Here is a 25,739-nt window from a genome sequence, read left to right as displayed (position 1 = left end):
GTTCATCTAAACAGCCCATAGTCCCACACCAAGGCAGGCTCTCCTAACCTGGGTACCTCAGCCCACCTGATCCACCTGGAAAATCTGGTCCTGGACATGGGCAGAGATCAAAAAATGGCCCAGGGCAGAGAAGAGTGACTTAAGTGGAGCCCTGGCCAGGACCCAGGAGCACATAGCTGCTCCTGAGAGGACAAAGTGGAGCCTGGAACCTGCTCTGGGACTAAGCACTTCTGCCCTCGACCCTGAACTTTGACCTGATACTCAGCCTCCCCAACCCCCATGTTCTAGAGCTTTTCTTTCTGCTTGGCTCATCCTGGATATGTCTCTGGGCTCAGCTACTTATGGGCTTGTCATCTGCTCCACATAAGAGGTGAATGGAAGCCTGACCCTCCGTTAAACGAAGGGCAGATGCCTGTCCATCCAGAGAAAGATGCCAGCTGAGACACAGGAAATGCACTAAGCTGACTATCAAGAGCCCTGGGGTCTGGCCCTGGCCCTGACCCTGACCCTGAAACCAACCTGCTGGGTGCCCCTGGACATCTTTGCTTTCTCCAGGCCTCAGGGTTCCTGTCTATATAATGAAAGCTCTAGATCAGAGCAGTGATTCTCCACCCCGGCAGCAATAGAATTAACTAAGGAAATGTTTAAAACATTATCTGTTGCCTGGGCTCCACCCCCATGACATAAATGGTTTAAATATAGATGCAGACACTGATTTACTCTGTTTTCATTCTCCAGGTAAGTCTAATGTGCAGCCGGTGTAGCTAGCTTCTGATTCGTCAATTTTAAAATTTAATGTGCATACAAATTACTGGGGAGTCTTGTTAAAATGAAAATTCTGATTCAGTAGATCCGAGGTGGGGCCGGCCTAAGAGTCTTCATTTCTAAGAAGCTTGCAGGTGATGCTAATGTTGCTGGTCCAGGGAACACACTTTGAGAAGCAAGGCCTGAGAAGGCAGCCAGTTGACCACAGGCTTTCTGTGCACCCACCTTGGGCTCTCTGGCTCTCACCAATGCCACAGGCTTAAAGGATCCCTGAAATCCTGTTTACAACGTTCAGTCCTGACCTTGGTTGGAAAAGGCAGGTAAAAATCACAGGTTTAAATCCCCATATCTTCAGATTAGGCTCATATGAGCATTTGAGTTGGGGGCCATAAAATACAATGGAGAGAAATACGGACCTTTTCGAGGTCTTGAGGGGTCCGCTGGAGTAGTCTGAAGATCCTCAGCTCAAGACAGAGGGAGGCAAGACCGGGCAGTACAGGACGATGGCACATGTGTTCTATTCCCCAGGCACCAGCTGGATTGTGACCGCCGCACACTGCCTCCACCAGTCGCTCGATCCGGAAGATCCCACCCTACGCAACTCAGACTTGCTCAGCCCTTCTGACTTCAAAATCATCCTGGGTGAGTGAGTGAGGGGCAAGCTGACTCCTGAAACCAGCTGTGGTTCTGGGAATGGGATGACCAACTGGCCCTTTACAAAGAGTGTGTGCTCACTCACTCACTCACTCACTCACTCACTCATTTGTCAGGCAGGACACCTGGGATGGAGGTCCAGGAGCCTGAGTCCAAGCGCAAAATATGATTCTCCAGACACATGGCCATGAGCAAGGCATTGAAGTCTATGCTTCAGTTTCACAACGATAAAATGAGGAGACCAGTCTAGATAATTTCCAAAGACCTGTTAGGTTTCCATGAACCTCTGGTTTCAAGTGGATCACACATATACAATCCAGACTTCCCCTCTTGTTTATAAAATCAGACCACCAGCTGATTCAGTTCAGATCTACACATATTTATCTACTGACACTATGCCAGGATCTAAGGACACAGTATAATCAAGACCTAGTTTCTGCCCACAGGGAGCTTACAGTCTAATAAAGGAATAAGATATGAGCACAGAGACCTCTAATGGAAAGTAGCAAGCAGTAAGTGTTGTAGAAGAAGAACAGATAAAGTGCCATGGGAATTCACAGGGGAAAGACTTCTAACCCAAGAGTCGAGAGGTTACGTGGAGGAGGTCATGTTTGACCCAGGCACTGAAGGTGATGATATGGATTGAACATGTGGCAGCAGGCATCAGAACAAGCATTACAAGGCAACAGCATCAGTTCCTGAAAAAAGACAGAGGTGGGAACCCATGAGAGTGTGTAGAGAATGACCAACAGGGCGGGATGTCTGGGAAAGGTGGGTGAAGGCAGTGAAAGGGTTAAGGCTAGAAGCATGGGCTGGATGGGGCTGGGGTGGGGGCTGACAGGGAACAAGGTGTGACCTTATCCCCCATTTGCCCCCATGCCCCACATGTCTTCTTCTTGCCCAGGCAAGCATTGGAGGCTCCAGTCAGACGAAAATGAACAGCATCTCGGCGTCAAACACATCACTCTCCACCCCCAGTATGACCCCAGCACATTCGAGAATGACGTGGCTCTGGTGGAGCTGTTGGAGAGCCCAGTGCTGAATGCCTTCGTGATGCCCATCTGTCTGCCCGAGGGACCCCAGCAGGAAGGTACCTTCCCCCACCTCCACCTCTGCAGGGCAGCTGGTGCCTCCACAGGGAGTCCGTCTTCATGTTGCTGAAGCTCTGGTGAAAATTAAGTCAGCTGATCGTGTCTGCATGACTCGCCAGCTGCTTCCCCTCAAACAGCCAAGTCAGAACTGGGTCCAAGGCAGCAAAAGTTGTGGGAAGCACAGTAAACAGTCAGACCTAAGGGTCCTGATAGAAAAACAAAAACTAGACTAGTTATGGTAACAGAGAGAATTTAATATAGGGTACTGGAGGACTGGAGAAGTAAAAGGGAAGAGCTGAGATCATAGAGACGGTACCTGCAGGAAGAAACCACCAACCCTAGGGCAGGGCAAACATAGGTAAGAACCTGGAGTTAGAAACGAGAAGCTTGGAAAGGGGGCCCTATGGGGCCAGAACCTGAACTTCTGCAGAAGAGTCTAATGCGCTAAGGAAAACAGCTGGAAACAATGGCCACTACTGGGGTGAAAAACCACTGTTAGGGCTGATGCCAACAGCCACAGCAAGTCTTCCTGCCTCTCTGAAAGTGCTCCCCTGTTTTCAGGAAACCAGCTAGCAAAGTAGAACTGCCCACTTCAGAGAGTCATCCCTAGTGCCACAAAGCAGAGTATATAGAAGGGAAAGTCTCGAGCTGGGGGACAATGGCTTAATACTCAGCACAGGCTCAAACCCCACTGCGACCATTTCCCAGTTGGGTGATCTTGAGGAAGTTATTTAACTTCTTTTTCAACTTCATTAAGCCTCAATCCCCTTACCTCTAAACCAGAGATGCTAACCCATGTGGTGGCTGTGATATTTCCATGTTTGAGATAATACTTAAACATAGGCGACCCATGCCAGCTGGCTTCCTTTTCATTCAATTTCCATGGTGCCACATCATAGTTCACTTCCTTTAGCTCAAAAGGAAAATGGCTGAGATGTCATCTGACGAGTATTTAGGAGAACTGAACCAACAGGAAAGGCACAGACATAGCTAGCTTTGACTCATTGGGTGCCATGTGCCTACCATGTGCCAGATGCTTTATGTTCATTAACTTATTCATGAACCATGCAAGCCTTGCAAGGTGGCATTGTAGCCTCATTTACAAATGAGAAAACGAAAGGTCAGCAAGGTGAGGTGACTCATCCGAGATGCAGCTTGTATGAAACAGATCTGGGGATATAGTACAGGTTTTCTGACTTTAGGCCCAACACTGTTTTCAGTGTCCAGGCTCTTTTTCAAACAGGAAAATAATGGCTCTGTCGGTGCTCAACCCACTCCCACCTTGCCCCCCAGATTTACCAACTTCATAGACTTCTAGAATGTCAAGTCTGAAAGGGGTTTTAGAGAATACCAGTCCAGCCTCCTCATTTTATGGACAGGAAAACCGAGGCTTAGAAGGGGAACAGAGAGGAGGGCTTGCTACAGGCAGCATAGCATATAGTGGACTAGGCTGGCTTTTGTATTTATTCGCCATTCTTGATTGAGCACCTATGTGCCAGCATTGTTCTAGGCATTGCGATATAGCAGTGACCAAGAATGAGATTATGCTCTCAGGGACCCTACGTTTCAGATGGTTGAGGGTGGGACACAATAGAAAACTAAACAAGTAAACCAGTAACACGTCATAGAAACCAGTGCCCCTAGCTCTGCTGCAAGTAATCTCTAGCCCAGCTGCCTTTCACACGTTCCTCCCCACTATGCCACCTTTCTCTGAGAAGAACAATCCTGTCTTTCCTCCCCAGACAGAGGATGATGGAGCTGTAAGCTGCACGCCTCCGAACACCCCGCAAACAGCCTCTCTGTTCTCACAGTATCTTCTCTCCTTCAGGAGCCATGGTCATCGTCAGTGGCTGGGGGAAGCAGTTCTTGCAAAGGTTCCCAGAGACCCTGATGGAGGTGAAGTTCATTTTATAACCCACAGACGGTGACACCTCAGCTCTGCACTGGGCCTTCCTGCTCCATATTGTTCCCTTAGGGATTTCGAGGCTTGGGTGGGGGTTGGTGAGAAGGAAACTAGGAGTCCAGAGCCACCTCCACAGTTCAATGGGACTTTGAACCCCAGAAAGCTTGATTTGTTTGTTCTACATGTCATGGACTCTAGCCTCTAAACACTGTTAAGTTTTCCTGGTAGCTTATTAAAGGCCGAGCTTATGAAAATTCTCCCAGAAAGCAGCAAGTTTAGACACCCCTATGGATGACAATCCAGCTGTGCACCATGAGAACTGCACACCAAATTGACCAGAATGAGCCAGGCTCTTGACAACCACAGTCCTTGCAGTCATGAACCTGACAGTAATGAACCTACACTTAGAAGTTCATATTCCACTCATTTCAGGAAAAAAAAAAAAAACAAAAAAAAAGAAACACTGAACTAAAAGTAGGGAACCACGGTTTCAAGTCTTGGCTTCTACTAACTTGCTGGGTCATCTGAGGCAAGACATTTTGCCTCTCTAGACCATAAGATACTATTTCCAGCTGCAAAGTTACAGGGCAACATGAGCTGCCCTCAAAGAGCTGCTTGGCTCTGATATCATCGGGCCCTATGACTGACACAGCTAGTTTCTAAATTCTTCCACATTTATTATTTTGACATACTTTAAGACTTGGGATTTACAACAACCATTCACCCCTTCATCCACTAGCTCCCGGGGGTCTATTTGATGTTTCCCTGGTACCAGATGCTGTACTAGCTACTAGCTCACTGGGGTAAAAGGATAGATCTGGTCCCTGGCCCCCTTGGGCTTATGGTCAAGTGGGATGGACAGAAAGTAGTTCTGGATGTGATAAAGGTGGAGAAAGAGAAGTGTAGGACACTCCAGAACATATGAAAGAGAACCTGATCTCATCTCAGGTGTTCGGGAAGCATTCCCAAAGGAAGTGATGCTGAAATGATACCTGAATGATGAATCTGGTGCTCAAGAGGAGCTGAGGACCTGTCCTGAGGACCACCTTGCCCTGGCTTCCTCTCCCCTTATCCAGGGAAGGCCATAGCCCAAGAGGGATCTGAATGGCCTTTGGCTTCCTCCCAGCAAGGGCAACAGGAGTTGTCCATTTAGATAATATGGCCCATTCAGTTCTTGATTTGACTGAAAGAGAATCATATGTTTCCTCTTTTTATTCTGGACATCTACTCAACAGTTACCCCCATGCTGGATCAAGGACAATAATAGCCACAATGTCTTATTTTTCTGTATCAATTTTGCTGCAGTGCAAAATATACATATTTTTTCTGGGTATCTACTAAACTCCAAGCAATGTAAGAGAGAAATGCATAAAATACGGATCCAGCATCTAGACAGATGCTCATACTGTGGTGAAGGAGGACAACATAAGAAAGTGCTTGCTGCAAAGCCAGCAGTGATAACTCCACAGTAACTAATATGTATACAGTGTGTGCAGTTTACAAAGCACTTATTCATGCCTTTCCTCCTTGTACAGTGATTAGTATATCAAGTACTGCAACTTCCACTTTTCAGATGAGGAAACAGAGTCTCAGAGTCTGAAAAACAATGAGTAAGCCACATGTTCTAGGTCCCACAGTAGGGGTGAGAGAAAAGAAAACTGACCATCATTTATGCATACATTGTCCTATTGACTAATACATCTCCTAGGCAAGTATTATTATCTCTATCTTACTGATGAGAAATCTGAGTGCCAGAGAGGGCAGATTACTTGCCCAAGTTCACACAGCCAAGGTCTGCATAGCCGAGACCGCCCTAGAACACGGGCCTCCTGATTCTCCACTCAGTTGTTCCTTCACCTGTAGCACGGGGCAGTCTCTTAGACCAAGTCGAAGGGAGACACGGGTCCGTCCAGGTATGGAGTGGAGAGGAGCTGGCTTCGGGAGTGTTAGAACAGCAGAGGCTTCTCAGCCAGGAGTGAAGACCAATAACAGCTTTATGTTCTAGATTGAAATCCCGATTGTTGACCGCAGCACCTGCCAGAAGGCTTATGCCCCACTGAAGAAGAAAGTGACCAGGGACATGATCTGCGCTGGGGAGAAGGAAGGTGGGTTAAGAGGCTGGCAAACAACAGGGGCGTTGCCAGCCAGGGAATGGTGCAGAGCCAGCAAGGGAGCACAGAGGCCTCCCAGCCTGGTGGGCTGCCAGTGTGGGGGTGCAGGGGACTGGAGGAAGGCATGGGAGGAGGGACTCCACAGGAGAAGATGCATCGGAGAAAAGATATCTACAGGATGTTCATCATTCCCTTCCCAAGTCCAGTATTTCCCTTAAGAAAGGCCTTGACCGGGCGCGATGGTTCTTGGCTGTAATCCCAGCACTTTGGGAGGCCGAGGCGGGCGGATCACCTGAGATCGGGAGTTCGAGACCAACCTTGCTAACATGGCAAAACCCCATCTCTACTAAAACTACAAAAATTAGCCGGGCGCAGTGGCAGGTGCCTGTAGTCCCAGCTACTCAGGAAGCTGAGGCTGGAGAATCGCTTGAATCCGGGAGGCAGAGGTTGCTGTGAGCTGAGATCATGCCACTGCCCTCTAGTCTGGGTGGAGCGAAACTCCGTCTCAAAAAAAACAAAAAAGAAAAGAAAAAAAAGGAAAAGAAAGGAAAGAAAGAAAGAAGAAAGGAAGGGAGGGAGGGAGGGAGAGAGGGAGGGAGGGAGGGAGGGAGGGAGGAAGGAAGGAAGGAAGGAAGGAAGGAAGGAAGGAAGGAAGGAAGGAAGGAAGGAAGGAAGGAGAGAGAGCCGAAAGAAGACAGAAAGAGGAAAGAGAAAGAAAAAGAAAGAAAGAAAGAAAGAAAGAGAGAGAGAGAGAGAGAGAGAGAGAGAGAGAGAGAGAGAGAGAGAGAGAGAGAGAGAGAGAGAGAGAGGGAGGGAGGGAAGGAAGAAAGGAAGGAAGGAGAAAGTCTGAACCAGGGCTTTCTAGAATCATTTGAGCTTTGATGTGGCCTAACCTAGAACCGCCCGGAGCCCAGGTTTGGGTCCAACGGTCTGCTGTGCCCTCTAGTGTCCAATTCTCTGAACTACAATCCAGACGTGGGAGAAGGAGACTTGGGCTGGGAAGGGGCATTTTATCTTCGTCTGCGTCTCTTTTTCATCTAGGGGGAAAGGACGCCTGTGCGGGTGACTCTGGAGGCCCCATGGTGACCCTGAATAGAGAAAGAGGCCAGTGGTACCTGGTGGGCACTGTGTCCTGGGGTGACGACTGCGGGAAGAAGGAGCGCTACGGAGTGTACTCCTACATCTACCACAACAAGGACTGGATCCAGAGGGTCACCAGACTGAGGAACTGAATTTGGCCCCTCAGCCCCAGCACCACCTGTTGTGGTCAGTCAGCAGCAGAGGACAATCCTCCGATGCAAGCGGCCATTTCTCCTTTCCTCCCTTCCTTCCCGCTTCCTTCAGCCTATCCATTACTGAGCAATAGAGCAGGTATCTTCGCCCCCTTTTCACTCTCTTTAAAGAGACAGAGCAGGGGAGTGCTCAGAACACGAGGCCAAATCCAGGCTGTATCACTTATTAGTTTGCAGTGCTGGGCAGGTGACTTCATCTCTTCCAACCTCAGTTTCTTCATAAGATGGAAATGTTATACCTTACCTACCTCATAAAAGTCTGATGAGGAAAAAATTAATTAACAGATGCATAGCACTTAGCACAGTGCATAGCATACCCTATGTTTTCAATAAATGCGCCTTAGCAGAAGGTCGGTGTGTCTACCAGGCAAACGAAGCTGTCTTACAAACCCCTGCCTGGGTCTTAGGGGATCAGTGACACACCTCTCCCCTCAACCTTGACCATCTCCATCTACCCTTAAATGCTCTATGCCACCGTGCAACTGTCCCAACATCAATCTTCGCCCTCACCCCTAAAAACTAAAACAGGCAAGGTTCTGAGTCCTGTGGTATGTCCCCTAACAATGTAGCTAGGAACATGCGCTAGAGGCCAGATTGCGGAAGGGCCTGAGAGGAGCAGGGACAGGAGGGAGCCTGGGGATTGTGGTTTGGAAAGGCAGACACCAGGTTCTAGAACTAGCTCTGCCCTTAGCCCCCTCTATGACCCTATGCAAGTCCTTTTCCCTCATCTCAAAGGGTCCTCCAAGCTCTGACGATCTAAGATACAATGAAGCCATTTTCCCCCGATAAGATGAGGTAAAGCCAATGTAACCAAAAGGCAAAAATTACAGTCGGTTCAAAGGAACTTTGAGGCAGACAAAATGCTGCTGCTGCTCCCGCAATATCCACCCCGTTCCACTACGGGTGGGTTCCCAAGGACATAGGCCAGGCAAAGTGTGAGCCAAGGGATCCTTCCTCATTCCTAAGCAGAGCATCTGCTCTGGGCCCTGGCCTCCTTCCCTTCTTGGGAAATGGCTGCACGAGGTGGGCCCTGGGAGTTTGTACCCCAGGCCCCTAGACTCTTTCTTCCTGTGTCCACAGCTGACCCCAAGCAGCCATTCCCCAACTCCTCACCCCTGAGACTCACCCTGAACTCCCTAATCTTGCAAGGCCATAAGTGTTTTCCAAGCAGAATGCCTCTCCCATCCTCTCAGGAAGCTTCTAGAGACCTTATGCCCTCCAGAGCTCCAAGATATAAGCCCTCCAAGGGATCAGAATCTCCAAGTTCCTGTCTTCTGTTTTATAGACATTGATCTTCCCCGGGGGAATTTTAACTCTTGACCTGTATGCTGCTGTTGGAGTAATTCCATGTCTCTTGAAAAAAAAGAGGAAGATAATGGAGAATGAGAATATATATATATGTATAAAGCCCCAGGCTGAATACTCAGGGACAGCAATTCACAACCTGCCTCTGGTTCTGTAAACAAGTCATTCTACCTCTGTGCCCTGCTGTTTATTCTGTAAAGGGAAGGTGGCAATAGGACCCAACTCCATCAGATACTTGTCAGGCTAGCAGAAACTCCGTTTTCAATGCCAAAGAACTGTAATGCTGTTTTGGAATCACCCCAAGGCATTCCAAGACACCATACCTTCCCATTTCAAGCATGGCCTGGGCACACCCCAACAGCCCAGGCTGTGCTGACTGCTGTGGGAACTACCTAGATGAGGAGAGTATCATTCATACCTTCTAGGAGCTCCTATTGGGAGACATGAAACATACGTAAGTGACTGCTGTATAATGGAATAAACCCTGCCAAGTGCTGTTTTGGAAAGTCACGGAGGTAAAAGAAAGACCATTCTGGTATGAAGGTTTTGGGGGAGGAAATATCAATCAAGAAGGCTTCTCAGAAGAGGTGACTGGACCGGAGCCTTGTCCACAGGTAAGATGGAGGAGGCCTTCCAGATGGAGGGAGAACAATAGTAACTGTCCACTCAAGATTTCCTGTATTGTACCTGCTCCTCCCACAAAAATGCATGTCCAGTAGACTCATTTTCTGGGATCAGAACCAATACCAAAAAGAGCTTTTCTCCTTGAAGTTAGAATTCTAAACAGGACTTGAAATGGCCTCAAGATTTGTGCACAAATACTGACTTCTGGCTGGACCCAGCTTATTTTTTTTATTCCTCCAATTGCAATTTCATCCTTATCCTGAGAAAATGTCTAAATAGGCCATGGAACCCAGGCTTCCCCATGATCTACAAGCACTTATTAGCTGTGCCAGCTCCTGCACTGCTGCTAAGGCCCAAGAAACCCAAATCTCTCACAGAGCCGTAGAAGCAGAGGGTTGGAGTATCTGTGAGGACAACAACCTTGTCTAACTTCACGACCTCATTCTTGAGCATTTCTACTGATGAGAAACTCACTATCCCCAATTGCAGCTCATTCCAACTTTAAAATTGCTGCCTTTTGAATCATTGATTGTGAATATTAATTTTTTAAAAAATAAGTAAGAAAATTTTTAAATGAGCTGCCACTTAAAAAGATCTCCTCTTTGTGCAACCAAAACCCACCTTTCTATAACTGAAGCTATAATTTCATACCATGAGTGCTGCTGTTAGCAATAAGAATCACACACAGATTTTATTAACAACAGAAGCTGTTGTTCTTATGAAAAAACAAACATTAGTTCCAATAAACATCTGCATTGAGTCCAAGCTCCCTGTTTGTTTGTATGTTTCTTATGCACTGATGATTCTAGTGAGTTGTTTTCATTTACCAACATTTTGCTCTATTCGTGTAGGATCACTGTACCATGAAGGGAGAGAGACTATGATAGGAAGATTGTTATAAATACAAAGCCATGTCTTACATTTTTGGGTCAGTTCTGTTTAAATACTTGTCCTATTATTCCCATAAATTATCCAAATATCCCAGAATGCCAATGTTTCTGCATCCACATTACAATTATTAAATGCCACCCCTTTGTTAAATTTACTATTATCGGTGGCATTTAATAAATTTGAATCATATGTTCAATGTTTGGTTTAGAAAATATGGCACCATGTCTATGGGTGGCCTGTTCTGGATTGGAGTTTATGCTTTCTTTCTGCCTGAGTTAATCTTATTCAATGGAGAGCAAGAATCAAAGGAACACCACCACAAAGAAGCCCTTCAAGCTAGAGTTGGGCAAGAGTTAGGGAGGGGAATATAGACCACTCATATGACAGAGGTGGAAACCAATCTTGGTCTAGAATAAGTCTCAAAATCAAAAGACTTGAATTCTGGTGCAGCATAGGTTGATTCCCTTATTTATTTAATTTTCTCATCTATACATGTGTAGAATAACCTCTCTTCTGAGGTTGTTGAATCTGATGAATTAGCAGATAGGAAAGAACTTAGAAAATTATAAGTTTACTCAAATATAAAAAGTTATATGGGAAATAATAATCACTAACATTTTTGAGCATTTACTATCTGCTTGTTATACACTTTCTCTAATTTGATTTTCCACAAGAAAATGTCATGAAAGGATTATGCTTATCCTCCTTTTACAGGTGAGTAACCTGAAGTGTGGTGAAGTGTAAAATGTGGGCCAACTTAGGAGCACAAATACCCCAGCAGCAGTGAGCACTCTTAGTGCGCAGGTCTTGGTTTATCATCGTCCGATAAAAGTAACACGGGCTCTTTAAAGAAAGGGCTGATTCCAGGATTGGGGCAGGAAACACACAAGTTGAGCCTGGAGCATCTTGTAGTCCCAGAAAGTGAGGAAATGCTCAAAGTGCCACACAGTGCTGGGGATATGTCAAAGGGACACAGGAGGCAAGCGAAAGAGCTCCACTGGCCAAAGCTGGAATGTTGAGCAACAAAACAACACAGCATTGGATAATAACCCAAAGTATAAAATAAATATTCATGAGTACACACTTACATGAATAAATTATTGAACAAATAAATCAACTGGGAGAATGGACAAATCTCCCATTGAAAAAATCCAAAATCGTGCATCGCTCCAGAGATGCAGCATGAGTCCTCATCCCTTAAGTGTTGGCAGCACATAGTGACTTCTTTCCAAAGAATATAGTATAAAAGGCGGGGTGGGGTGGGACCCTGTAATTCTGCTATGCAGAAGCCTGATAAACACTACCTCAGCCAGGTAATCAAGGTTAATACAAAAGTGTTAAGTCACATGGATGCTATGTGACTTTGTGTGCCATGATGAAAATGACTTTGTACCTCTGTGTTCTTCCTCTCCAAATCCCATAACCCCAGGCTAATCATGAGAAACACATCAGGTAAATCCCAACTGAGGGACAGTCTACTAAGTACCTGACCAACACTCATCAAAACTGTTAAGGTCATCAAAAACGAGGACATTCTAAGAAACTGTCACAGCCAAGAGGAGCCAAAATGGGAAAGATATGTTAAAGCCCCAGCCCTCACTACCTTCGAATGTGAACTTATTTGGAACTAGGATAATTGCAGACATAATTAGTTAAGAAAATGTCATACTAGAGTAGAGCTTAATTAATCCTGTAGGACTGGTGTCCTCATAAGAAGAGTAGGCCAGGCACGGTGGCTCACGCCTGTAATCCCAGCATTTTGGGAGGCTGCCAAGGCTGGCGGATCACTTGAGGTCAGGAGTTCAAGACCAGCCTGACCAACCTGTGAAACCTCATGCATACTAAAAATACAAAAATTAACCAGGCATGGTGGTGGGCACCTGTAATCCCAGCTACTTGGGAGGCTGAGGCAAGAGAATCACTTTAACTGGGAGGCGGACCTTGCAGTGAGCCGAGATCATGCCACTGCACTCCTGCCTAGGCAACAGAGCGAGACTACATCTCAAAAGAAAAAAAAAAAAAAAAATGTGAACCAAGATCTCTCAACTAGGGCATAGAGGAACCAGGATTTGAAACCAGTTCTGATGGACTCTGGAGCCCAATCCCTTAACTCGCACACCAGTGGTTCTCAATTGAGGCTACACACAGGCATTTCCTGGGGAGTTGAAAGAAATGCCAATGTCTGCATCTCAACCACAGATATCCAAATATAATCAACCTAGAGTAAGGCCTGAGCACCGGGATTTTTAAAGATCCACAGGTGATTCTAATGGACATCCAATTTGAGAGTCATTATTCTAGGCTATCTCGCCAGTGTGCAACCTCTGACTTAGGTCACTCAGCTGGCAAGATACAGAGATGAGGTAGATTCCCTGGTATTGTAGCCAATGATCCAAAACTAGTTGGTGACTCTCAGTAGCAACACCATTGCTAAGACCTTTCTGCACTAGTGTTTTCTGGAAAGAACAGTGCTGTTTTACCTTGCGGTAGTAAACCAAAGAAGAGGAGGAGCATCCCAGGCACCGGGGAGTAGCATATGAGAAAGCAGAGATACGAAAGGACTCCGGGCTTTGGGGTAAACTGAGTGATATGGTCCCTAGAGAGACAGTTTGGGAGAAAGAACATCACACCATTTGGGAAGATCTCTGTGTGCAGGATTATAAAAAGCCTGGAATACACAGCTTACTTTTGGGAATAGGGAGCCATCTAAGGATTTTAAACCAAAGAGAGATGTGATCAGCTTTCCCTTTCGAATGAGGCATTACATGCAGTGAACTGAGGGAGACTCAAGATGGCTACAGTACATTAGGCAAGAGACTTAATGGTCCTGAACGAGGCAGGCCAGCTTACAGGGAGGAGAGGAATCTCCTTCTGGGGCACTGATAAGCTAGGGCTGGGCCTAGAGAAGTCACTTTTAATAGACTCCCAACCTCTGTTAGCACTTCACAGTGAATTAGTAGAGAAGTAGAGAGAAAAGAGGGCAGAAACCAAAACCCAAAAGCAGAAATGGTTTTCCAGGTCTTTCTGTGACCCACTGGTACCAGCACTTGTCCATAAAAGGAAGCCATGGGTTCTCTGAACTTGAGGGAAGGAGACAAACGTGCCTTTGCAACGATTTCCTGTGTTGCCATTTTTTTTTCTTTTTCAAGAAGAAAAGAAAAATGTCATTTGGATGCAGAAACACAAGCTTAATTCCTAGCAATGAGCTTCCGATAATAAGAAAAAGAACCAGGACTATTTCAACACCTAGGCAGATCACAAAGCCTCCAAGGGAGTCTTCTGTGAGGAATGGGGTATTAGGATAAAGCAGTGTGATGACAATGGGAAGGTGTGTCGGGCCTGGATGACACCCAGGATGAGTGCCTGAATGACAAACAGATCAGCATGGGCAAAAACATGTCTTCCCCGCTAGCATCTTTCACTCCCAATGGAGACCTCTGCAAAGTAAGAGGTTATGATACCCCACCAACCAGAGCAAGCCTGGGGATCCAAAGGTCACAGTGTAGATGTAGACCAGGCCCGTGGTCTCAAAAGATGCTGACCTAGTTTGAAAGTGAGGCCTCTCTTCTCCCCATGGGCTATTTGTCCTGTGACTTTATCCCATCTTGCCCATCGCCTGGAACCATCTGGCTTATTTAATCTATGCCAGTTAAATGCTCACATGTGGCCCAGGCCTGCCAAAGGGATCCAAGACAAGAGAATCCTTCTTTTAACAACTCTGACAACATCTCCCTTTGGTCTGAGTTTGCGTGTCTGACGCCCAAATCCATGATAGCAGTCTGGGCCTCCCACCAAGCCTTTTCATTTGAGTGCATTTTAAAAATAGGAAGTACTTCAAGTGCACTGGAAAAAAAAAAAATAGAGACAAAAATCCACCGCCTGCTCAGATTCAATGAAACAATGTGTCCCATGCAAGGGACATCAGCAGTATTCCAATACGAGAAGTAGTTGGTGTCATGAGAGAGAAGGAGCCTTGGGCCAGTAGACAGAGCTCTGAACCTGGCTGTGAAGGCCTGGATTCCGGTCCTCACTCTGCTCCCAAGGCTCTGAAAGCCCCAGGGAATCCTGCTCTGTGTGTCTCAGTCCCCACAGTCTCCCTGTTGGTTTCTCCTTATTTTTCCAACCTCTCTACATGGGGATTCCCTGGGCTCAGCTCTTTGGCCTCTTTTCTTTTCTCTCTACCCTCACTCCCTAAATAATCTCATCTAGGCTTATGACATTTAAAACCACCTAAATGCTGATGGCTGTCCAATTTCATCTCTGGCTTGGGCACCTCCTCTCAACTACAGGCGTGATATTCCAACTGCCGCCTTGGCATTTCTCACGGTTAATGTCTAACAGAATGCCCATGTCAAAAACTGAGCTCCTCACATTGCCCCAAAATTTGTCCCCCACAGCCTTCCTCATCTCAAAAAGTAGACACTCCATTCTTCCAGTTGCACAGGCCAAAAATCCTGGGGCATCTTTGACTCCTCTCTCTCTCATCCTGCACATCTGAGTCGCCAGCAGATCCTCTCAGCTCCACCATTAAAGTTTATCCAGATTCAACCACAGCCGCTACTACCCTGGAACAGGCCACTACCACCTCCTTCAAGGAGGACTGCTGGAGCCTCCTAGCTAATATTTCCTCTTTCATTCTTGTATCTCTATGGTCTATTATCAACTTGGTGGCAGTACATTGGGTGACATCACCCTGCCACTCAACTTCTCCAGTGGCTTCCTGTCTAATTCAGATTAAAAAACAAAGTTCTGACAATGACCTGATCCCCCTTACCACTCTGGTCCTAACTGCACACATTAGCCTCCTCATGTATGAACATTTCAGGATGCTCCTGCCTCAGGGCCTTGGCACATGCCATTCCTCTTATTCATTTCTTTCATCTTTTATTTTTTTCCCCAGTGTCATCTTCTTAGTAAGGCCTTTCCTCACTACCCAGTTTAGATTGTAACTTCATTCCCTACCCTTCCTATCTCCCTTGCCTACTTTGTTCTTCTTCTTAGTATGTAACCCTATCTAATATACCACACATCTCAACTTATATTGTGTATTGTCTAGCTCATCTATCCACAATAACAGCAATTTAGTAGCTCTTCTCTCTGCCATATCCCCAAGTGTCTAGAAAAATATCTGACACATAATATGCACTCAGTAAACATTCATTAATGAATGAATCTTGAAAATACAGAGTATTTTATTATATTCTGTAAATATCACTATGACCCTATTAAGATGGTGATGTAGGATTTTGGGGCTTGTTTTAAAAGAAGTGAAAGGATAAGAAAAAGACTGAAATTCCATCACTACCACCCTTGTATAAGACAACACCTCTCAAGGTAACTGCCTTTAAAAACTTGAATTCCTTTGATGGGTGCAGCACACCAACATGGCACAAGTATACATATGTAACAAACCTGCATGTTATGTACATGTACCCTAGAACTTAAAGTATAATTAAAAAATAAAATAAAATAAAATAAAATAAACTTGAATTCCTTTAGAGAAAAGTCAGAGAGTAAGAGATATGTTTGTTTCCAGATAGGAAAGGAAAGAAAGATGTTATGAAGGTTTCAGACAAGAGGGTCAAACACCAAACCAATCTAGGCAGACTGAAATCCTGCGGTAACAACCAGATGACCTGTTGGAAGGGTCAGGGTTAGGAAATCATTCCAAATTCCTCTCCTCCCCAAAAACAGGGCTAAGTAGCAGTTTGTGATTAAGGCAAAGCTGGCAGAGACCCTTCAGGGCACTTTATCTGTTTGCTTTACAAATAAGGAAACTGATATCTAGGGGAGAGGAAAGACCACGTCACCCAAGGCCAGCAGCCTAGATAATGGTTAAACCAGGTCTGAAAACCAAGGTTGTTGACTCCCAGGCCAATGAGCTCTTCTGTACCACAACCACTAACACAACCACCTCCACAGGCCTCTGTAACGGCAGAGTCATACAATAGGCGGATTTCATTTCCCTGGTGCATGTGGCAGTACCCAGGCAATGCCAAAAACGACTCCACAGGAAATTCCTTAGCTGGGAGTCCCACAGAGAACCAGAATGGGACTTGAAAAAAAAACTAAATTCCTCTGGGGTATTCCAGCCAATGGGAATGGAGCCCAGAAAATCACTGGTGTTTTCTGTTTAAAGATATTTTTTTAAAAATAGCTACCTTTGAAGAATGAAGAGTGGTCATGTGCTTCTGGAAAAATGAAATCATTGCTTTGAAATAAATATGAGGGAAGAAAATAAATAACTCTACATATATTAAAATAAACCCATTCCAAGCTGCAAAGTTAACCTTTGCCTTTTTTTTTTTTTTTTTTTAAAGTATTTACCAACCAAGCCTAACTGAAATCACAGAGAAGAAAGAGCCTTTCAGGACTCAAAGAGGAAGCTGCAAATTAAAAGGGAAAGAGGATGAAAGAAGAGCATGTGCCCTATAGCGGGCTTTATCACAGACAGGGTGTTCTTTATTCCTGGCAATAGCCCTCCAAGGCAGATAGTATTATTTGCATTTTGATGAGGAGGAAAATGAGGCTTACTTAAGGTTACAGAGCTGTAAGTAGCAGAACCAGCACTCAAGTGTTTTCTGACCCCAAATTTCATGATCTTCTCTTACCCCATGATATACAATGGTGGTCAAGTTTCCTATTTCTCTGGGCTTCAGTTTCCCATCTGCAAAATAAGGGCCCTAGCTCAAAGCATCTCTAATTTGTCGTATAGCTCTGATAGTCTATGGACTTACTATGTTGGACATATTCCTTACTTGGCAGTCCTCTCAGTTCTCAGGGATCCTGATCCCCAGGAAGAATCCTCTCATTGAGCTGGTCTCTGTCCAGATGGGCATGAGGAAAGCAATAACGACAACAATTTTTCCCAACCCTACACCAGGAATTTCAGCCTCTGGAACTATAATTCAGTGCCTGTAGTTCTATTCCTGGCTTGAACATCAAGACAAGCAAACAAAAGCTCCAGTGGGAGAGGCCCAGGATCCAGGAATTTCCCTGAGGAGTTTATTTATTACACATAAGATACATCTAACAAGTTGATTATGTGGCATGTGGCAATGTGTGCAGAGAAAGAACCATCATAGAGAAATCTTCGCCAAGACAGGAGCAAAGCCCATGAGCAAACCTAGAATTCCCTATATGTAGCAAGTATAAGAGGCAATAAGAGAGGCAGGTGAGGCCTCCTTAGATTGAAACATCTTCCTAGCAGATCAGGAAGAGTCTTGGGAAACAGTTCTGGACTAAAACTAGGTGAGACTTGGATGCTTCGCTCTACCATCACCTGACAGTGGGCCCTGGGGTTAGTTACTCCCACCCTCTCATCACATTTTGTCATTTTTGAAATGAAGCGATTGAGTCTCTAATGGTCCTTCCAACTCTAACATCCCATGACTCCGTAAATACTTGCTTCCCTAAGTAGACTTTGAGAATCATAAAGTCTTACAGTTGGAAGGAGAGCCTATGAAATGGAAAGCAGAGAGAAATATACGTGTTCTTAGCAGGAGCATCTATTCTATTCTTGAATGGATAAAATGAAGAGGAAAGAGTGTAGGCTGGAAACGGAATGAGTTGGAATTAGCCTGGCAAAGAGACAAGAGGAACAGATGGAACAGCATGTGTGAGGTGTCATTATGGCCCTTGTGGAGGCTGGGTTGTAGGAAGGCAAGAACAGGGAGAACAGTTGAGTGTGTTGCAGTGAAATGGCAGACGAGGCAGATCCAAACCCATGTTCCCCTCTAGAAACATTACAACAACCAGAAACTCGATGAAATTAACTTTATAGGAGTGTTGGAAAACGGCAAAAGGTCCACAGCAAAGAAGTGAATACTCAGTCAAGAAAAAGCCACATTCAAAATATCAGGAAATTCGTGGTGTTTCTACTCACCCTTGACCCACCCTTTCCCTGGTGTGGCACAGGGAGAGGCAGCAGCCCATGCCCAATATCCTCCCTCAGAACAGAAGGAGCAGATCAGACCTTATTTGCAATGTTTTAACATCTTTGTGGGGCTGCCTGGAGGGCTGATCTCTCTCTTTAACCTAGGGTCGCAGGCATGGGAGTCTGCTTTAGAAAGCTTCAGGGAAACTGCAGACCCACAGACACCCGTGGCGAGACATTACATGTGGAGCTACACAATAGATCATCTAAGACCCAGAGGAGAAGCTGGAGGGAGACTCTGGGAAATGAAGACATTCAAAAGCAGACCTGTATACTGGGAAACTGGAAAAGCCATAGGCCCAGGCAAGATGCATGCTCAAAAAAGAACTGAAAAGACTTCAAGCTTTCACCTCTAGCTGATCCCTAGGTACAGGACGTTCCCAGCTAATTGGTGAAGAGCTTCTCTGGCATAAAGCCAGTCTGCAAAGACTGCAAGAGGTGGCTGTACTCCAAATGCCCCATTTTTGAACAACAACAAAATTACCTAAAGAATTGAAAGCAAGAATTCAAACAGATGAATCCTTGTCCACTAATGTTTGTGAAAGCATTATTCACAATAGGCAAAAGGTAGAAACAATTCAAATGTTTTTCAATGGATGAATGGAGTTTTAGGTATCCTGTTAGAAACAACAGAAAACAGACTAAGACAGAAAATTGGTACCAAGGAGTGGGGTGCTGCTGGTAATGAATACCTGAAAATGTGGAATTGGCTTTAGAATCATGTAATGGGCAGAGGCTGAAAGAATTTGGAGGAGCAGTCTAAGAAATGCCTAGATTCTGATGAAGGCTTAGAAGACAAAAAGACTAGGGAAAGTTTGAAACTCTTTAGAGATTGGTTAAGTGGTCCTGACCAGAGTGCTGATGGAAATATGAACAGTAAAGGCCATTCTGATGAGGTTTCAAATAGAACTGAGGAACAAGGTATTAGAAACTGGAATAAAAGCCATCTTTGTTATAAATTTGCAAAGAACTTGGCTGAACTGTGTCCACACTCAAGAACTCTGTGGAAGGCCAAATTTGGGAGTGATGAGCTAAGGTATCTGGCAGAATAAATTTCTAAGCAAAACAAGCAGCTGCATGGTTACTTTTGGCAGCTTACACTGAGGCTGAGGAACAAAAAAATAATTGAAAGAATTTATAATTAAAAGGGAAGCAGGGTGGAAAGATTTGAAAATTTCTCAGCCCGGCTGTGTAGAGAGTAAAAAAGCAAGGATGTAGCCCAGAGGCCATTTGCTAAAGAGATTAGCATGGCTAGAACGGAGCCAGGTGCTATTCCTCAAGACAATGGAAGAAAGACCTCAAAGGCATTTTAGAGATCTTCAAGGCTGCCCCTCTTATCACAGATCCAGAGGCCTAGGAGGACAGAATGGTTTCAGGGAGCGAGCCCAGGCACTTTCTATGGGCTTACTATCCAAGACCACCTCCAGCATTGGTGGTTCAGTGGTAGAATTCTCGCCTGCCAAGACCACCTCCAGACTCTGTGCCCTAGCACAGTTCTCTGAGGCCACCCCAGCCAGAACTGAAGCAGGCCAAGGTGTAGCTCATGCTGCAGATCTGGAAGGTGAGTCATAAACCTTGGAAGCATCCACATGGTGCTAATTCCGCTGACTTGCAAGAAGCAAGAGCTATGGAGGCTTATTAAGCCTTCATCTAAGTTTCAGAAAATGTCATTGATAACCTGACAGCACAGAGACTTGTGGCAGTAGAGTCACCACAGAGAACCTCTACTAGAGCAATGCCAAGCAGAAATATAAGGTCAGAGCTGCTGCAGAAGGTCTTCAGTAGGTCAATGCCTCACGGAGCTCTGGGAATGGAATTCCGCCAAGACCCCAGAGCTTTCAGTATGTAATGCCAGCCTAGAAGAGCTGGGTGGATGGACCCCAGTCAAGCTTCAGAGGCAGAGCTGCCCAAGGCTTGTGGGGCCCAACCCCCACACCAGTGTGTAGAGGATGCCAGAAATTGAGTCAAAGGAGACCATTCTGGAATCCTAAGACCCAATGTCTGCTTTCTTGGGTTTCTGAGTTGCTTAGAGCCTGTTACTGCTTCTTTCTTTTCTGTTTCTCCCTTTTGGAATAGGAATGTGTACCCTATGCTTGTCGCACCATTGTATATTAGAAGTAGATATTTTGTTTTGATTTCACAGGCTCATATGTAAGACTTAGGACTTTGAACCTTTAAGTTGCTGCTAGACCAAGTTAAGAGCTATGCAGATGGAATGTATGTCTTTGTATGTGGGAAGGACATGAGTTTTGGGGGGCTAGGACAGAATGCTATGGTTTGAGTGTCCCCTCAAAACCTCATATTGAAACTTAATCCCCAATGTGGCAGTATTGAAAGGTAAGGCTTATAAAAGGTGATCAGGTCATGAAGGCTTTGCCTCACAAATGGAGCAATTCATTCTTGGATTAATAGGTTAATGAATTAATGAGTTATCATGGGAGGAGAACTGGTGGCTTTATAAGAAAAAGAAGAAAGACCTGAGTGAGCACATTAGCATGCTAAGTCCTCTTGCCATGTGATGCCACCTTGTGATCACAGAGTCCCCACCAGCAAGAAGGCCCTCACTAGATGCAGCCCCTCATCCTTAGACTCCTGAGCCTGCATAATTATAAAAAATATATTTCTTTGCTTTATAAATTACACAGTTTCAGGTATTCTGTTGTAAGCAACAGAAAATGGACTAAGACAAAATAAATAAGTAAAATGTGTTATATACATTCAAGGAAATACAATTCAACCTTAAAAAGGAAGGAAATTGTGATACATGCTTTAATATTACATACCTTGAAAATATTATGCTAAATGAAATAAGCCAGATTCAGAAGGACAAATATTGTGGCTACTATGCCACTGGAAACATGATTGCTTTCAATCAAGTGACTGCTTGAAATAAATATGAGGGTAATAAAAGAAATGACTCTCTATATATTAAAGTAAACCAAGTAAAATAGTCAAATTCATAGACAGAAAGTTGAATGGTGGTTGTCGTGGGGCTGTGAAATAGATTTGACAGTTTCAGTTTGGGGTGATGAAAAGGTTCTGGAGATAAACAGCAGTGATGGCTACACAGCAATGTGAATGTACTTCATGTCACTGAATTGTGCAATTAAAATTGGTTAAAATAAAAAATTTTATGGAAAACCAGAGGGAAAACATATTTTAGAATCAGGACATGTTGACTTTGAAACGCCTGTGAAACAGTCAAACAGAGATGTCAAGGAGAACATAAATGTAAGAAGTCCAGAAGAAAATTCATGCCTTGAGATGTATATATGAGTCATTAGCATACAGATATTAAAGAACACTCAGAATAGATTCAATCAGCCAGAGGACATGGACAAATATGAGAGGATCAAAGAGACTAAGACTTGGAATTGGAGTTTAAAGAATACCAACATTCAGGAGGTAGGTAGAGGCAGAGAAACCTGTGAAGAAGAGAGGAAGGAGACAGAAAAGCTGAAGGTAAATCAGGAGGGTGCGTGTCCCTGAAACCAAGTAAAGCAAGTGTTTGGAGATGGTCAGTAGTGTTGAACTCCTGTGAGAGGTCAAGAAAAATAAGGTTTAAACGCGTTGATTTTATGTAGCCATAAGATGCCTGCTGGTGAGCTGGATGAGGACAATTTCTGCAACACTGTGGGATGAACACTAGCCTGCAGGATTAACTGGAAGTGTAAACATGGAGGCAGCCTATGAACAGTCCTTGAAACATTTCATTGTAAATGGAAGGAGAAAAGGCAGGATTTGGCTGGGCGCAGTGGCTCATGACTGTAATCCTAGCACTTTGAGCAGCTGAGGCAGGTGAATCACCCAAAGTCAGGAGTTTGAGACCAGCCTGGCCAACATGGCAAAACCCTGTCTCTACTAAAAATACAAAAATTAGCTGGGCGTGGTGGTGGGCGCCTATAATCCCAGCTACTTGGGAGGCTGAGGCAGGAGAATCGCTTGAACCCGGGAGTCAGAGGTTGCAGTGAGCCAAGATCACGCCACTTCACCCCAGCCTGGGTGAAAGAGTGAAACTCCATCTCAAAAAAAAAAAAAAAAAAAAGAAAGAAAGAAAGAAAAGAAAAGAAAAGAAAAGGCAGGATTTGGAGGGAATGTGTGGGGTTGAGGCAGGTACTTCAGCGCAGAGAACAGAAAAGTTGGAGGTCCAGGGAGAGGGCAGATAGAGCTCTGGTCTGAGCTTTCATCGTCAGAGCTGACCCAATGGAGAAGACCTGGTGTATCAGTCAGAGTCCTTTGGTTGAAACACACAAAGATGGCAGCTGATTTAAGCATAAAAGGGCAAGTATTGAAAAGCTATGGAGAAAGTTCACAGAATCAAAAAGAAGAATGGAGAACAAGTCGCAGCAAAGGACAAAATTTGGCCATGCTGGGGATACAAATAGCAGAAACAATTTACAATCATACCAGGGGCCACCACTGGAATTGATAGGCTCCATCTGTTTTTAGTGTTTTCATCACTTTGCTCATCATTGAAATTCCAACCAACTTCTCTTAGGCCATGTGCTTCTTGCTTGGAAGTTGAGGGGAGGTGCAGAGTTCCTTGATATCCTACCATGTTATATTGCATGGGGAATAGGTAATTCCTGGAAAAGGAAGTCAGAGTGCTATTTTTAAAGGATATGGAGCAGATGCTGGGCCCCCAGAAAGAAACACAACCAGAACAGGACTGCAAAAATCAGAAACTGGAACTTTGACCTTGAGAAAGTCAGAGCAAGGACACTAACCTTGTTTTCTGATACCCTTTCAGCACTTATTCATTCATGTTTTCATTCAGTTAATGTACCACAACCCAAAGTGGAGGGAAGTTAACATCCTATGGGGCAACCTTCAGCCATTGGAAGACAAGAACCAGGGGACAGACACCCCTTTACCCCCAAGTGATCCGGAGATGCATTTCATCCGGCTTTTCAGATGGTTCTGTGGGACTGAAACACCCTTCACCAGTAGAGATGGCCAACTTGACAAGGCCTCCTTCCGTTGGATTTCCCTCCTGCTTTGCTGTGCTCCCCCTATCTTACTCCAGCTTTCTGAGGTCACACTCCTCAGTCAAGTACTATCATATAAACCTCTGCCTTGACTTCTGCTTTCTAGAAACACAGGCTAAGGTAAGTGCAAGGCAAATCAGGAGCGAGAGGATGGGGTGGGGGAACAGGTGACAGCATGAAGTAGAAGGCCTGAGAAGAGCATCTGAGATGAGACTTGAGCCAACACTTGAGGGAGGTCAGACAGTGAGGCAAGTGAATTTCTTGGGAAAGACCATTCTAGGCAGAGGGAACAGGTAGAATAAGGTCCTAGGCAGGTACATGCCTATGTATTTGGGGAACAGCAAAGTAACCAGGGTAGCTACAGAAATGAGGGCAAAGAGTACTAGAAGATGTCAGTAACGTGGCTGAAGCCACATCACGTTTAGCCTTGCAGGACTTGGCTTTTACAGAACAAAAAAGGGAGCACAAGAATGGCAGGATCTGACTTAGGTTAAAAGGATTGCCCTGGCTGCAGTGCTGAGAAGAGATCTGTATGGGGAATGTGAAACATCCTCCCCTGTAGGATCCTGCTTGTAAGAACCAGAACTAGAACTAGAAAGTGAAAAAAATTCAAACCCTTCTTGAGGGAGGCTTGAAAGGAAAAAGTCTTCTTTAAAAGGCAGAACTATCCAAAGATGGCATGAGCTGCCTTAGGTAGTAATGATCTCCTGTCACTGGGGGTGCTCAAATACAGGCTGGAGAACTTGTCATTGGAAAGTGTGTGAAAATGCTTTATATGGGCTAATATAGGATGGCACAAAGACAGACTTCAGAATGCTTCATATCATAAGAGCCTCTAAGACCCAGAGACCCAGAGAGAATAATGACCCCCCTAAAGTCCCAGCAGAACCCAATTAAAATCAAACGAGGACCCACAGTTCCCAATGCAGGGCTCAGGGTCCTTCACCTGACCCCATGCTATCATCTTAAAACAAAACAAAAACAAACACAAAACGCTGTTCCCACTTCAAGTACCTTAATTTAAACTGATTTGCCTTGGGGTATATAAGTGCAAGACCTAGAAAGAATGAGTGGTAAAGTGAGAAGGAGACTCCGAATACTGTCACAAGCGTAATATGCTAGAGAGGTGAGGATCTGGCTGGAGATGGCTGAGCTTATTGGTTCATTTATATTCATCCAATACATTTTTATTGAACATTTGTTATGCATTCAATAGAGGTGAATGAAATCCATGGAGCCTATGCTTCCTGGAACTTACACCCTAGCAGGGATGAGTAATTATAACTCATCTAACTGAGCTCTAACACCCTTGCTGGGACATTCATCAAAATTATAAGTTTGATGAATGTCCCAGCAAGGGTGTTAGAGCTCAGTGACAAAGACTCTCAGAGCAGAATACAGCCATTGTAGCAGCAAACCTGCAGGAGCAAGGGGGTGTGAGGGAGGGTGAAATCCCCAGAGCACAGGTTGGGGATTGAGTAGGGCAGCTAGAGAAAGGGAAGCTGAGCCCCAGTCCTAAAGAATCCAGGGCAAGTCATCAAGAAAGATCTCAGGGCTCAGTTTTCATAAAACTAGATGCAAAAGGAAGTCTATCCCTCAGTTAGAAGGCATTACACCAGGCAGTACAGGTTGATCACCTGGGTGTTTTATTCTAATTCAGATGCTCAGGTCCCACTCTCTCCAAATTTTGATCCCATTGGTCTGGGGTAGAGGCTAAGTACTTATATTTCTTCAAAATCTCCCCAGAATTTCTGAAGTACAGCTGGGGCTGAAAACTCCTGTAGCAAGCAGAGATGTCTGAGAAACCAGAGAGCACCCCCTGTATTCCCCTGCACCCACAGTATTCATTTCTTTGTCTAGTACACATATTCTGAACACCTACTACCTAACAAGTAAATCAGGACTTGCTAGATAGCAAGTGTTCAGAATATGGACTAGATGAAGAAATAAGTACTCTGTGAATGAAGTAAAGGAAGCCATCACTGCTTACTTGCATTCGAGCCAGGATAGGAGTAAAACTGACCTTATGCTGATTCCCTGAATGACTGCCCTCCATCCCCCCTGACTGTGGACAAGACTGGCCCAGAACTGGAGCTAGATAGAGCCTCATGTGGCACTGGGTAAGGGGGCAGAAAGGAGAGAAGGGGAGACAGGGTGGCGGGATGGAGGGGACCAACAG

General features: G+C 45.1%; 1 protein-coding gene across 1 annotated transcript in view; it reads left to right on the top strand.

Moving 5' to 3' along the window:
* MASP1 (MBL associated serine protease 1) overlaps window positions 1–8,175 on the top strand; it is a 72,335-nt gene extending 64,160 nt beyond the window's left edge. Inside the window, exons 12-16 of the mRNA XM_008009498.3 lie at window positions 1,294–1,407; window positions 2,324–2,509; window positions 4,339–4,406; window positions 6,419–6,518; window positions 7,566–8,175. Of these exons, the coding sequence (XP_008007689.3) occupies window positions 1,294–1,407; window positions 2,324–2,509; window positions 4,339–4,406; window positions 6,419–6,518; window positions 7,566–7,756 (659 nt within the window). The 3' untranslated portion in view covers window positions 7,757–8,175. The remainder of the gene's footprint in view (window positions 1–1,293; window positions 1,408–2,323; window positions 2,510–4,338; window positions 4,407–6,418; window positions 6,519–7,565) is intronic.
* The last annotated feature ends 17,564 nt before the right edge of the window (window positions 8,176–25,739 follow it).

Source organism: Chlorocebus sabaeus, chromosome 15 (genome assembly GCF_047675955.1).
Source record: "Chlorocebus sabaeus isolate Y175 chromosome 15, mChlSab1.0.hap1, whole genome shotgun sequence".
NCBI classification, from domain to species: domain Eukaryota; kingdom Metazoa; phylum Chordata; class Mammalia; order Primates; family Cercopithecidae; genus Chlorocebus; species Chlorocebus sabaeus.
The sequence above is the reverse complement of the archived record's forward strand: the minus strand, read 5'-3'. Positions and strand labels throughout refer to the sequence as shown.